This window comes from Manacus candei, unplaced genomic scaffold (genome assembly GCF_025592945.1).
Source record: "Manacus candei isolate 608988 ecotype Guabito, Panama unplaced genomic scaffold, ASM2559294v1 h1tg000014l, whole genome shotgun sequence".
Classification (NCBI taxonomy): Eukaryota; Metazoa; Chordata; class Aves; order Passeriformes; family Pipridae; genus Manacus; species Manacus candei.
Genome location: NW_026138062.1, coordinates 18,446,301 through 18,461,741, shown reverse-complemented (window position 1 = coordinate 18,461,741; position 15,441 = coordinate 18,446,301). Strand labels below are relative to the sequence as shown.

Sequence of the window (15,441 nt, the reverse complement as noted above, 5' to 3'; positions counted from 1 at the left end):
TTTCTGAAGGGAATTACTTTCATAGGGGTATTATGAAATTTCAGTACCTTATAAATAGATGGGTGTATGTAGTTAGCATTTACAGATGTAAGTATGGGAGGATATAATGAGTGCAAATAGGAAAATAGGGGAGGTTTAACATATGAGACCTGAATATTTCATTTAGAAGACAAGAAGGGAGGTGTGCAAGTATTCTGATATTTGACAGAAGGTTAATAACAAAGCTAGACTAGGGTGAGAACGCAGACTCCCCAGAAGGCAAACAGTGGTATTTTTAAATTGGTAAAGGAAGTCGGTGAAGATTGCTTCAAAGCAGAAATGCAGAGAGAATGGATTTTATATTTAGTACAAAATAGTGGTAGTTGACTTGGGCTCAACATTCAGTGTCATAATGCAAAGACTGAAATGATAAGAATAGTTTTAAGTAGCAAGTTGGACATATTAAGTGCTGAGGTGAAATTATCTTGGGTTGGAATTATTTCTTGTTCTCTCCTGACCCTAAAGTGGGCTTAGAAAGTGACAAATCCTTGATGAATCTAGGCAGTGAAGGAAGGAGAAGTGCAGATAGGCAATACCAGAAATTTGTTGTCAGTGTGGTTGAAATGTGTGTGCTGGTGTCAGTTTGTTAATGCTTTCTGTTTCAATGCCAGTTTCCATTGGGCTTTTTAGATTAAAAAAAAAAGAAAGGGAAAAAAGGGGAAACTTATCGCTGGCGCTAAAGAAGTAGTTCTTTGCCACTCTGAGCGCTCTAAGTATGTAAGCATATGAGCAGATAAAGCTGGCCTGTTTTAGTTGGCATTCAGAGGCGAGATTTTAACTTAGTGTCTGTCTGGCAAATGCTTTCTGTGCATGGGTGCAGTTATTCCCTAGCAGCCTCAACAACAGCAAGTTTAAAAAATCGAGCCCATGATCAGTAAGTGCTTGTCTAGAACGTGACCGGAAAAGATCTGGTTTAGGACTTCATGTTATAAAAGGGTCACTTTTTTTTTCCCAATCTCTCAGAAAAACATTTATAGCAGGAGTGTCCTGTACTGAAAACAGCTTCTAGTAGTTCATATTTCCACTGATAATTATCCTGTCTTGCCAGTGATGTTTAGATAGGCCTTGGCATTTTCTATAAAGTACTGAAAATTAAGTACAAGACTTTGAAATAGACTCATTGTCTCATCTAATTGTTTTCAGTTAAAGCCAGAAAATGTTCTTTAGTACTGAAGCCCTTGCCAAATATTTGTAAGATCCAGATGCTTTAAAATTAATGATTGCATGTTCTGTTGAGTCAGCTTTTTACTTTTGCAGGTTTTTAAAATTTATTTTCTTCGAATACAGGCTATATAGTATTCTCAGAAATTGAACAACTTTTGTAAAGTACATACAGCAGATATTAATAACATGTGCTGACAAAGTGAGTGTAGTAAGTCTTCACTTTTTAAATAAACCTGCAAGTGTCATATAACATAAACTACTCAACACAGAGAAGCATCACAGTGTATCCATTAGAAGTCTCTGACTATTAATTCAACCTTATGCTTTATGGTAGCACGTGCAACAAGGCTAAAGCAGCCTGACTACATAACATGAATGTTCTTTTTCTTCTCCTTTCTATTCCCTGCCCTATTCCTGAAGACTACATACGGTATGCCCATGGGTTAATATCAGAATATATTCCTGAAGATCTGAGTAAGGAATTGTTGAAATACTTAGGGTAAGTATTGTTCCAGCTAGCTGAGAGTATTATATGGCATGCATTAATGTCCTTTAGGTGATTTCTGTTGAAACTGAGATTTGTTCATCAAGGTTGCAGTGAATGTCACAATGAGATTATATTTGCCACACTTTGAATGTGATTTTTCAAATGTAGATTATGCCTTTCTGTTTCTCCTATGATGTTAAGGACCATGGGCTGGGAGAGAGATGTAATAGTTAAGTTGGATGTGTCTTTTATCATAGTTGCATCATGAAACCCTGAGTAATATATCCTATTTTAAAGCAAGCAGGAAGCAAATCGAAAGAGTTAGAGCACTTTGTCCAGAATGGTCAAGCACAAGCAGCAGAACCAGGAGTAGTGTCCTTATGTCCAGTCCTCTTTCCTTTTCCCTACTCACTCAGTGCTGCTGGAGTTTGACTTCACATATCTAACCTGTGTTAGTTTATATTTAAATCTGGAAGGTGAGCCAGCATCCTCATCCTCGTGTTCCCTGACAGAAGGAGCCTTTTCTTGTAGCATCACTGGGACCCTGCACCTACTCCTCAGTTCAGTTCTGTTATGGTGACCCGTGGAAAAGTGCAATTTGCAGCTTGAAGCCCCACAGCTGAACAGTGTTATAAGTCAGAAACACAGAGTCCATGAGCTGCTTTTTGGAAGGGCTTGCCACACGTTAGCAGCTGATAGCCAAGGTAGCCTTTGTGAGGAAGGAGTTGCAGACTTTAGGTTGTGCAATCCATCTGTCTTAATTTATAAAAAATTAACTTAAAATCTTTTGTTCTGCAGGCTCCCAGAACTCAGAAACCCAGCACCAGAGCCACCACTGAAGGTAGGAGAACATTAGGATGTTGATAGATACGTTGTGTTGTAAGGTAATTTCTCTGAATTATTGTTAAAACTAGGCCGGGCCAAGCACTGAGTACAATACACTAAATAAGTTGGCCTTGTGAAAGCCAGTCTAAAACAACACAAAAAATTTACCAGGTAACTCATATTTTTTAATAAGGAGTAACTTGCTTGGTTTTCCTGTTTAAAAAAGGGGAGGGAAAGAGAGAGACATATTTTCTGGTTTTGGTCAGCAGTCTTTTCGTATGTGTTTTGCTGATTATAGTTTTATTGAGGTTGAAGGGACAATATGACCTCATAGATTTCCTTTCATATATAATTTATGAGGACCCTGAAAGGGACCTCCTGGGTCATGGATTCCCAGACAACCATATTGGATAATCTCTCATACACTGACCATTCTTCACTGTAAGTCTCACTAGGATTTTTTATTTCCATTACTTCTCTTGGAAGACTGTTCCATAACCTCATTCCTCTGATGCTCAGAAACCTTTCTGTAAATTCCACCTTGAATTTATTCATGGCCAATTTATTCCCTTATGCTTTTGTGCTAACTTTATCATTTTTTTTTAAATTGAAATGGCTTTTTTCCCTCCCAAACATTAGTTCTCTCAATGTGTAAAGGGAAAACATATATCCTTTGTGTGTCATTTGGTGAAGCCAGCTTGGTTGTGTAAGGTGGGTTCTCCATTCCCTCATCATTACAGAAACATTTCTTTACACCTATTCCAAGGTTAATTCAATTGTTTCAAAGCAGGTGACCAGAATAATGTATAATAATTTCTGATAAAACCTTTATTCATACAGTATGATGGCATTCTACCCTTCTTGTCTTAACTAGAAGTACTTTGTCCCATTACAGATTAGAATCCCGTTTGCATCTATTGATGTGTTATGTACCAGATAGCTCTCAGTCGTGCTGTGAACAGTTAAGACAGTTGTTTTTTTCTCCACTGCAGTTTTTACTTGATCAGCATTCAGATTTACAAGAAATTCATGCAGTTAGCTGCTGTGTACATGGTGTTTTACTTCTTCTGTACTTTTAGCTTGTTTTTAATGTTTCCAGTCTTGAAGATTCCTTGGCTTTTCCTTCACAGTGTTAAAAGCTCTTTAGGTATTCATAATGTGACTTAGTGGTGTACATTCAGCAAATGTTAGCATTCTGTTATCTTTAATTACCAATTAATGAACATTTTGAATAGATACTGTTCATGGCAGTCCACTAGTAATCTCCATCCGATCCAGTGACATCCCCTTCTGCATTATTTGCCTTTATTTCCCTTTTACCCACTTTCTTACCTACCTTAAAATTCTTGTGCAGTATTTATTTTCTATAATTTCAGTTGTTTAAGTGGCACCATGTCAAGTCCTCTTGTCACTAGAAAATGTGTTATATTTGAGAAAATAAAGATAAGTCAGTAGGCATTACCTGTGTTTAGTTTTCAGGCTAAGACAGGCTGAGAGAGCTGTGGTTGTTCAGCCTGGAGAAGAGAAGGATCCGGGGAGACCTTATAGCACTTTCCAGTACCTAAAGATGGCTACGAGAGGACTGGAGAGGAATTTTTCACAAGAGCATTTAATGATAGCACAAGGAGGAATGGCCTCAAGCTGAAAGAGGGTAGATTTAAATTAGATATTAGGAAGAAATTCTTTGCTGTGAGGGTGGTGAGGCACTGGAACAGGTTGCCCAGAGGGATTGTGAACTCCCCATCCCTGGAAGTGTTCAGGCCAGGCTAGATGGGGCTCTGAGTAACCTCGTCTAGTCAAAAGCATCCCTGCCCACAGCATTGGAGGTTGGAACTAGATGATCTTTAAGGTCCCTTTCAATTCAAACCATTCTATGATTCTATGGTTCATTTACTCTCTATCTTTAGTTATTCTTCCTTCTTACATATAGATGGGTCTTTGGCTATTCTGCAACAGTATGGTCTCTACCTGATAGAACATTTGCCAGGTTTTGCCTCTGATCTTGTGATTTCTAAGGTAGTCTCCCAACAGAGTCAGCATATTTAGTTTTACTTCTATCTTGAATAGAGTGATTTCTATTCTCTTTTCTGCCCCTGTGTTTAACCTCCTAATCTTTATTGAAAATGATTTACTGAGTCAAAGGATTTCTTCCATTTTGGGTCCATACATAGATTAACTTTAATACCTATCCAATTCTTACAGCATAGCAGCTTCACTTTTTCTCTTTTAATTCCCCTTCTGCCTCTGTGGCTAAACAACTTTGTACTGTTTGTTTTAATTTCCTTTCCAAGGTCTAACTCAGCTTGACTTTTTGGCAGCTCTCACTTAATCCCAGTATTACCTGACCCCTAAACTAACTCCTTTTCTTTTCTTTTCTTTTCTTTTCTTTTCTTTTCTTTTCTTTTCTTTTCTTTTCTTTTCTTTTCTTTTCTTTTCTTTTCTTTTCTTTTCTTTTCTTTTCTTTTCTTTTCTTTTCTTTTCTTTTCTCTTCTCTTCTCTTCTCTTCTCTTCTCTTCTCTTCTCTTCTCTTCTCTTCTCTTCTCTTCTCTTCTCTTCTCTTCTCTTCTCTTCTCTTCTCTTCTCTTCTCTTTTCACAGTCTTTTCTCTTTTCTTTTCGCAGTCTTTTTCATTGTAGAATTCTGCTAACACCTAGTATCAGTTGGATTTTTTGGGGGAGGGGTGGTGAACATATGTGCATCTGTGTGAGCAAGGAAGCACATTCACACTGTTTAGTCTGAGAAGTTCTGTCCTTCAAGATTTTTCACCTTGTTTGAAGTAAAAGATCCAAAATCACTTCTTTTTCTTTTACATTCCTAGTGTCCTCCTCACACATCAAGTCCCTTTGCTTTGCCTTAGGCAAGTAAGGCATATGGTTTGCAAAGTTTGCCCTCCTAGAACCAAGAACCCCACTTTTGATTATCCTTTCCATAAGTACTTTAAACTGAGGCACCTTATGTCTACTGAAACTAGGTTGCTTACTGCACTGCCCTTTTCTGCAATGTCCCTGCTACTTACCAAAATGAAGTCTAAAATAACCTCATTTCTGGCTGGTTCGGTGACTGTTCTGTTAAGCAACATGTCAGCTAGCACATACAGGAATAATAGAGCCCTACTGTTATTAATAGCATTTGTTCTCCAATGTATATCTATAGATACGTTATTTCCATTTGGCTGGACAGTTGTTCTGGCTGCACAGTTACTTGGCCCTTGGATTCAGTAAAGAATTATCTTTATGCATTGTAAGAAATATTGCACACACATCAGGAGCCAACTGATATTCATTAGCTATATAAGCATGTTACAACAACTGTATTAAACTTCATGTGATGTACATTTCATATTATGTACTAATAGCTTTTATACCATTGGAATAGTTCTGAGAATCTATTTTTAAAAATAGTTTTATTTCAGCCCTTTGGTTACAGAGGAAATGAGGCTTACAACTGTTCAGTTGTTGGGCAGTGAAATCTTGCTGAGGATCTGAATTATTTCCAGAGCACTGACCAGGGTGTGTATGATGTTTCTGTGTTTAAGTCTTTGCATCTTCAAAGATTAAAACACTTTATTTTACAGTCTCAGAGAAGCAAGGTAGGCTTGTACACTCAAACATCTAGTCTCCTTCACACGATTTTTATTCGCTTGCATTGACATTTGTCTTCATGAAGGCAAGGTGTATTGAGAGACATAATATATGATTATTGCAAAAGAAGAAGTTCTAAGAAGTTCTAATGTATTTCCTATTTTGCTAAAATAATTACATGTTTAGAATTTATGTTAAAATCTGAAGGGAGGAGAGGTTTACAGTGATTAGCAGAAAAGCAACAACAGATTCTCTCTCTAGAAGAGCAAGAGCAAATTGGGTACAGTCTGGACTTTGTGATTTGATGATTAAATCAAAATTGCATGTTCTTTGTATTAATTGCAAGCCATTGATCTTGTGTTGTAATCGTCATACTGTCCATTTTGTCAGCGCAGGGAGTCTGGCCATTGGCAGATGATGAGAGACATTTACAAAGAACATGTAGGCTTTGCTACAACTAAACATCAAGTGTTTTGCTGAAATGCAAACATTTTTGTTATAAGTTTTAAAAACTTGTTTATCAGATTCCAAAAAGAGGAGAAAAATGATTATTCATTAAATTGTCATTTGAAAATGTAATCACAGCACAGTAAACAGCCTCCTAGAGAAGCTGATCCAGATTCCATTGAAATCAAAAGAAAAGGCTGCAGTTGGATCTGGTTCTAAGAGGAGAGAAATCTAAGCTGCAGACCTGGCTTCTGTGCCAAAGAGAGAGAGGGAGGGGGAGAGAGAGGTATCACAAGCACCATAAACAAAATGAATAAAACAGGATCTTAAAATGTATGGTACCATCCAAGTTGCTTGCAAAATCACTCTCTTTGGCACAAAAACTAGGAAGGCCACAGTCTAGATTTCACAGGATATTAAGGACAGGGTAGTAATATCAGATATATAATAATAATAAAAATACAGTGCTGTAAAATACTATGTACTTTTTTTTCCCTTTTGGAAACATACCAGAAAGTTTTCACCTTTAAACTAAACACATGCTCACAGTTTATGGAAAGAAATATTCATTTTTACAGCCTGATCATGTGAAGTACTGAGAATCGTTCACTTGCATTATTTCTGAAGGTAGAGGGCACACAGCACAGGCAGGGTCAAACTTCTTAATATACTGTTGGATTCAAGTGATGAAGCAGTCAGCAGTGCTATGTCGGTGTTTCACTGTTACCAAACTGTAGAAACGAATTAATTCTAAAGGCTGTGAACAAACTGATAATAGTAGACTAGATGATCATCCACGTGTGTTGGCAGATAGCAATCAATAACACTGGAGTTGCTGCACAGTTCCGTGGGATCATGGGGACCAGAGACTAGGTTCCTTGACTGTTAGGCAGTAACTTTCAACAGCTACTCCAGAAAGTTGTCTAAATAGACTCTGACATCAAAGTCACTATCATGGCTCATTTCTAAAAGTCATTCTTCAGAAGGCTAGGAGGAAAATGCTTCCCATGGCAGTGAATGATCTCTTCTGAATGCTGTAGAGATGGTATATATTCACTTGTCAAGAAGACGATTGCAAAGAGAAATCTACCGTTCTTGCTGCAGATTCTTCAGTTGATTGCCAGTCCTGTTTTGGTGCTATGGTTACATTATAAAGCCAAAGCTTTGAACTTCCATGTGTCTACATCGTAAAAGTGGTTGACAGAGCAACTTCCTCACTCTAACATTTCAGAAAAGGAAATTGTCAGATGTCCCTGTGGAACCAGAAGAAGACTATACTAAACTCAACAGCGACAACCTGAAAACCAAAAAGGTAAGCAAGCCTTGCGTTCATGCATGTTTTGCTAAAGCATAGGTTAATATCCAATATTAGCACAGAGTGCTTAACTTTCTCTTCCAAAACACATCAGGAAAACAAATACAAAATTATCTGATATCTGTATCTTACATCTCCTTGAACTTTGCATTCAGGTTTAATTTGACTTTGACAGTTTTAATTTCCCATTCTGAACTCTTCTATGCTGTTACTGCTTGGCTGTATTTGACCAGTGAACATTCCAGTGAACCTCGCAGACTTAGACACGTGTTAAGGTGCTCAGCTAATGTTTGCGAAGCTCTTTGAGATCTTTAGATGGGAAATCCTATGGCTTAGTGATAGCAACTGTTAAATTTCAGTTACTTGAAAAAGAAACAAAGATGGCAGCATTTACTTACATTCCAAGGGATGCTAAGACAGGCTTTATTTTATGTAGAAATATTGCTTGTGCACTTACTTATGTCAACTTAATGAAGTTAAATCAACACAGAACTTACTGATTGCCAGCTTCAAAGCAAGTTTGGAGGCCAATTCAAATCTGAGTCCAGCAGTGCCTGCCACTGTACTATTCCTAGGAGAGCAACAGAGATGTGAAAAGAAATAGAGCCTGTCTTTGTGTGCCAGAGGCTTGTACTGGCTTATTTCTCTGAACATTGAAAGAAAATGAATCTTCCTCCAATCCTTCGGGAACCAAAAGGCCCACTGTGCTGGTCTTGTGACCTTCAGACTAATGCTGACTACTCGTTATCCCTTTGCAAAGAGAAGCAACTGGTGACAGATGCATTCCTTCCTCCCCCCAAACCCCCCAAATTTTTTGTACTCAGTGCACATTCGAGTTTTGAAGTAAGAGGATTGCCCCCTAAGTGAGGGTGATGAATAGTTTAAAATATCCATGTTTCCCCCTTCCCCAATTATATACCTATAGTTTTTGAACTTAGCATAAATATAGAAATAAATTGAGGAAAAATAATTCATTTTAACATTAAATGTGATTTACTTCTGAAGTAATGAAGCACATTGATGAGAGAATCTGGGAAAGAAAAGATAGCTCTTGGACTCTGTACAGTGTACTACTCTTTTTTAAATACTTTGGCAGTGGTTTTGTTTGTAGAGTAACACAGGCAATTGTACTGTTGCTGCATATCTCCATCCTATCCATAACCATCTAGCTGATCCCAAGTATTGTAATTGTGAAGTTCTGCAGACTGAGGAATATCATAAAGAAAGGTCAATGCAAAGTTTTCTTAATAGGGGAAGCAGCTAGAGATTTAAAACGTTGTGTTTTAAAATAAAAGAAAGAAAAGAGGTCAGCTCTGTAAAATGTGGCTCATAAAATGTGTTTTAGGTGTAAAAGTCTGGTAAGTTGTCCCAATGGCCTCAAAAGTGCTTTGCAAATGTTAGTTACTTTCTTCATTCCTAGTTCTTCCATCTCCTTTCCCTTTATTTCACTGTGTCTAAAGTCTTTGATAGTAAATCAGTGTGAATTATTCATCATCTGTAATGCAAGTCTGTAATTCAGCCTGCTGACAGCATAATCATGAGATTGAGTTGGAGGGTACTGTATGCATCTGTTATATTGCATGCATTATTCCTCTTAATGTACACTCAGGGATTATCCCAAAGTAAACGTTTGATTTGGGATACCTCATTCTGCAGAAAGGAAAGATGTTTCACCTCCTTGTCCCTGTAATTGGTTTTCTGTCTTTGTCTGAGGTTAAGTAGTTCATGACAAGTGTTTTTCAGTTTGAATAATCTCGAATTTGTTTTTAAAGGTTTTTCTCTTGCAATTCAAAGCCTGCAAAACATTATCTTTACTGTTATATACAAAAAAAATGATTCAACTTCTTGCTCAGCTTCTGTATTTAGGAGTTTGTAGCATATATTCCCCCCCTGTGGAGATGCTGTTTAACTGGCTTTGTTTATTATTTCACTAACAGGCAAATACCAAGCTGTCTGCAGCACAGAAGGCTCTGGCCAAAGTTGATAAGAGTGGAATGAAATCCATTTCTACCTTCTTCAGCTCCAAACCTAAAGCATCAAAATAAAGACTTGTTCTTGAAAGAGTTTAATACAGTGGTTATTTTTATGTTAAGTTAAAGATGTCTCCTGGGGCTTTTTGTTACTATAGTGTATGCAGGGTATGTCTGGTTACATGGTGGAGTGTGATGAAGAGGCAGCATGACGCAGAGCTCTCGTACCTTAGTGTGGGGCAAGGCATGCAGATATTCCAACCTGGGTGGAATTCCATCGGGAAGATGGTCTAGCTGCTTCAACATAGTGAGCTGAGAAGCAAAGCTTAGCGGGGTACCATACTTCTTCTAGAGCAAGGCCAGTCAAGGCCGCCAGAGAGTTTTCTCCATCACACTTCATGCTGGGCTGAAAACGTGCCCTCCTTTGATGAGTTCTTTTATTCATAAGGAGCATTATTTTTTGAGATTTTCTGAAGTTTTTTACCCAGTATTACACCAGAGTGGGATGGCATTGTTACATTTTTATTTTGACACAAATCTAACTGCTGATGTAATGCTGATGCATTGTCATTGGTGGCAATTTATCGAGGCAAAGATATTGTCTGTGTTGGGATTTGGGATGTTTTCAATATGCTAGAAACTAATTGCAATAAATGTCAATGTACATGTAATGCAATAAAGTGCTTTGTGTAACAAACTTGTGCTTGTTGTATTTGCTGTATGTTTCAAGAGTTAGATTAGGTTTCAGGACATTTCTTAAGGGGTTTTGGTATTTTCCTGTTGTATGAATTTTAATCTTTAAAGAGTTACGGCGTCTCTTTGGGTTAGATGATAAATCTCTTAGCACATAGCAATATAGGGGTATTTTTATGTTTAGTTCAAAGGTCAAGAGGTCCTTATGAAAATAATTAGGGAAATATTGATTTAAAGGCAAAAATGGGTGGTTTTTTTAAGAAGCCTATTTGGAGCTGAATTCAAAAGCTTAAGTTGTGAGTGTCTTAGATAAGGTTTAGTTTTATGAAGTTTTGCACAAGGTAGGACTGTTGCTTAAAATGCCCTACCCACTCTTTTCTATGTTCTTTAGTCATTACAGAGTATTCCTGTATATTTAGAGGGATAGCTGGTGTTGCAGCTTTCCTGACTCACAGAACTGAAAAAGAAATGGAGTCACTGGGATCATTTGTATGGATCTAGCCAGTTCTGCATAGCACTTGGTTTCGTCCACCAGTTGTTTTACTGAGTCATTGCTGTGGATCAACTACAGTGTGTGTTTTTGAAAGGCACTCCTAAAATATGTCATTCATTGCTACTTCAGCTTAATGTGAGTTTCAGAGAAATTAGAGGGTTCTCCTTTTGAGTAACTTATGCCATTTTTCCACTTCAGACTTACTTGCTGCATTTTACAACCCTTGGATTCCAGTGCTGTCTGTTAGGTTAAAGAGCTCTATGGCATTGTCTTCCAGCCAGAAATGAATGAGAAGCCTTGCTGTGTGTTTTGCAGTTGTTGGGGTTGTATGCCTTTCAAAATGGTGATTTTCTGAAGTTTTGGACATAGTTTGTCTATGAAGAAGTCAGTGGTTAGAATTCCAGATAGAGGAGAATATCTGGAAAATTATCTCTGATAATAACAACGGTGTGATAAGCCCAGAATGAGCAATTGTGGCCATAAACTGGAAGGGTTAAATTTTGGAAAACTTTCAGCCTAGCCCAGCAGCTTATTTGTTGAGAAAACCCCTCAACATCACTCAAAAATGTCAGATAATGAATGCTATGAGGAAAAAAAAAATGGAAAAAGAAAGGCACGTACTGTCATGTTAATGGAGAAGTTTTATGCATTAAGCAACATGTAAGGGAGTGTTTTGGTAGAAGAAAGGAGTTGTGTATCTATTAATGGAAAGCCAATTTCGAGCACTAGAAGATGCTGAGAAAGCAGACAAGCATGGGATAGGTGTTTGATGGGAAAACCAAGAATGGAAGAGAGTTAAGTTAGAAACAGGAACTATGAAGTAGAACATATACATGGTGAAAGCTCTTTAGGATATTTAAATCTGCTGGTTTTAGGGGTTTGGTTTTCAATAGTTCAAAAGTTTTGTGAAATGAATTTTGGAAATGCACTGTTGAAGAACCTTCTTAGAAAATATCCCAGTTTCTCTGGTCAGAATTTGAGAAGAAGGAGGAAAACTAATAAAGATGAGAGACTTTTGTGCTGACTTCTGATCTGGACAACCAGTTTTTATTTTTTCTTACTCTGTATATGACTTTCACATCTGCTGCGGCACTCAAGGACTAGGTCTAGAGTTCTTCCTCTGTGCATAGATGCATTGTGCTTTAGTGTGTCACATCTCAACTTTAGCTGTCAGCTGTGCTGTAACTTACAAAAATAGTGATTTTATTAGTGACCTTGCTTTTGGAACAGGAATTTGTGCATGATAAAAAAAAATAAACCATTTCCAAAAGCTGTTAGAGCTTTCACGTGAAAACAAAAACTTCTCCCTTTAGGAAAGCATGAAATACATTAAGTAACTTTGAAACTTCCTCAACATGTAGCTGTAAGAAGTTATGAAGAACATATGGTGCCAAGTACATAAAACAATATTTCCTACCACAATGAGGATTTAAATATAGTTACTCTGCCTGGCCAGCAGTAGCAGTAGGTCATTATGAAGTGCTGCTTTGCTATTTCTTCTTGGTTAGCATAGTATGAAACACTATGCCAGCACCATTATAGAAACGTGGTCTTACTTTATTTCTTTTTCTGTGTTAACATGACATCTCTACATGTTCATGTAAATATCTGATGAGTTGTGATGCTTTTATAGTTGTTTTTTTGGGATTAAGCAGCTCTTATATTTTCCCTTTTTTCGACTTCACATAGCAAATGGATTGACATCAGTGGGCATGGAAAACTTCATAAGGAAATACAAGCACTGACTTAGGGATATGTAAGGATCAAATTATACATCATTTTCTGTCTTAAGTAATAAACTTAGTTCCATTTGTAGAAGTGGCAATTAGTGATTTCAATATTTTCAATGGAAAGGGGGACATAGTTGGCAGAATTTGCATTCAGATCTGAAATCTGTAAGAATTCAGTGATACTTGTTTTCAGGTGGATGCTTATTTGAATAATGTTTATGACTAGGGTTTTCTCTTTCCTTTGTAGATGCCTGCAAAAAGACACGCAAAGAAGAAATGAAAGGAGCATAAGGAGACTCACTAATATTGTTTTAACTTGCCATAATCTCAAAGCTGCTTTTAAAGGCTTTTTTTACGCATTTTCTGAAAATAAATACTTGAAATTAGACATGCCCTGTTCCAAGAAAAAGCAAATCTCAGCAGATTAACATTGTTAAATATGTAGTGTGTTAAACATACACTGCTTCAAATTTTACGGCTTATATGCTATTGGTCTATCGGGCCCTTCCAGGAAAGCACTTATGAGCATGCCTAATGTTAAGCACATGAGCAGTGATACTGAAGTCAGCACTGTTGTTCGCATAGATAAGTGCTTTGCTGGATCAGCGCCTAAAGTCTTGTTAGGTGCTGAGCATCCTGATCCATATCCAGAAAAGCACTTACATACAACCTTATCTTGAAGTGGAAGAACCAGTCTAATTTTTGTGCATTAGTGTTCACCATAAAATCTCTCTTGGCACAATGACTCATATGCTTAAAATTAAGCACCTGCCTAAGTATTTTGCAAGGTCAGACCAACAGCATCCTTGAGCAACTCTTAAATACTTGATTTTTTATGAATTTTCCTTTTTTTTTTAACTCATTTTTAATAGAATATATTATTTTAGTGGACATAATCACAAGTTTTAGAAACTGTATAGCAAAATATGTTGTATGCATTTTCCTTCTTTCTTTGTCAGAATCTATCCAAATTTAGTGAAGTGGCCTTTTTGGACTAGAAGTCCAATTTTCCAATATAGAATCAACCAAAATGAAGAAAAAAGTGAACTCTATTTTTTTAGGACATTTACATTTTTTGAAATAACTTCGTTGAGTTTGATTTACATGATTTTATCCAAAGAAGGTGCCACCTAGCTCGAGTCGTGCAGACAGTCTGACTTTTAAGTGCTAAAGCTTCAGGTAGGTTGTGTGTTCAGAAAGGCAGATGGGGAAGCTGTATTTTTTATTTTACTTGTTTTATTCTAAGGATTGAAACCTTATAAATATGTATAAAGTAACATGTACATTTTGTATTGGGAACTAAACCAAAATCTGTATAATCCTTCAGGTAAAAAAAAAGATGTTATTATAATTTTTTTTATTTATGTAAGAGACACTTTTTGTGGAGTGAGCTTCAACCAAAATGTCAACCTGGGTCTGCGTAAGACATGCAGAAAATGGATGCTAATGAGATCCTTAAGTGATATGTGTCAGATGCAGTCTGATGGTTTTAACTTAAATACCTGTTTATCAAACTACCGTTAATATCTAAGTCTTTACTAGAAAACTTCTTAAAATTAATAATTGACAGGATTTTGAAGATAGTGACTGTGTACTTCTGTAAATTCTAACTGTGACCCCAGTTCACAGACACCAACAGCAAATGACCAAGATGTTCTGTAAAGCATTCTAGATAAGAAGGAAATATTTTACATCCACTCTGGCAAGTTCTGCCTAACTTCAAGTAAAGGAGAGCTCCAAGGAGAGTTTATTATGACATTGCTGAAAACTAAATTCTAAGAGGCAATAGCTTATTTAAATTTCTTTTCAACTGATTCTGATCAACTCTGTTTCAGAATATGAAAAGCCTGAACTTTTAACTATATGAAAATCCTATATGAAAGGAAAGGTAATCCGAATGCCTATTTTACAAATTTGCACTGAATTATTTTTGTTACTATTATGCTTGTCTGGTTAAGCAATATGCACTTTCACTTTTTGAGGAAAAAAATATTTATTTTAACATCATTTTCTAGGCAGTATGGCAAGAATATTATATGGGTCCAAGATGAAATTTCTATTTTTCTAGCTTACATTGAAAAATGCTTGATATATGAATAAGATGATGTATTTCAGTAAAATGTGGTTCTATTTTTTTGTGAGATTTTATTATTAATTCATATACAAGAAAGAAATAAATGCCTTTGGAATAATTTGTTGATTGTTACTTCATTAATAGCACAGAGAAATTCAAAGAAAAATGCAGTGCAGTCGGGCTACTAATACTGTGAGGCTCGACAAGGTAGTCCATAATTCTTAGACTGAGTTGAAGGAAATAATGAATCCTAAAATAAATAAGACAGATTCAGTGAAGCAATTAAGGTAATCCTTGAGGATGTTGCTGTACAGATGTTCTAAAGAAGACCCATTTTTGTGTACATACAGTTGTTGGCCTATGTACTCTGGATATTTTCATTTTCATGAATGTGGTAGTGAATCTCTTGAGTGATGATGGGATGAGCAGATTGGTGGTGAAGAGAATGATGTGATATTCATGTAACGTTTTACATATTACACCTTCTTTGTCATCTCATATGTAATATATAAATGCTCCATCACAGACTTACACAGAACTGATAGACAATTATTTTCTGTGGTTTTTTATAGCAGACAGTTAATCAAACACAAGGGAAATGCTGTTCTCTGCCAAAACATTATC

The 15,441-nt window shown here is 36.7% G+C and overlaps 1 protein-coding gene across 3 annotated transcripts in view; it reads left to right on the top strand.

Annotated features, from left to right (window-relative positions):
* Positions 1–10,524, top strand: part of RNASEH2B (ribonuclease H2 subunit B) — a 39,200-nt gene extending 28,676 nt beyond the window's left edge. For 2 of the 3 annotated variants that reach the window (XM_051780224.1, XM_051780223.1), the window contains exons 8-11: positions 1,624–1,702; positions 2,489–2,531; positions 7,774–7,854; positions 9,795–10,524. In XM_051780224.1, the coding sequence (XP_051636184.1) occupies positions 1,624–1,702; positions 2,489–2,531; positions 7,774–7,854; positions 9,795–9,902 (311 nt within the window). In that variant the 3' untranslated portion in view covers positions 9,903–10,524. The other variant, XM_051780225.1, reaches the window with a different exon arrangement.
* The last annotated feature ends 4,917 nt before the right edge of the window (positions 10,525–15,441 follow it).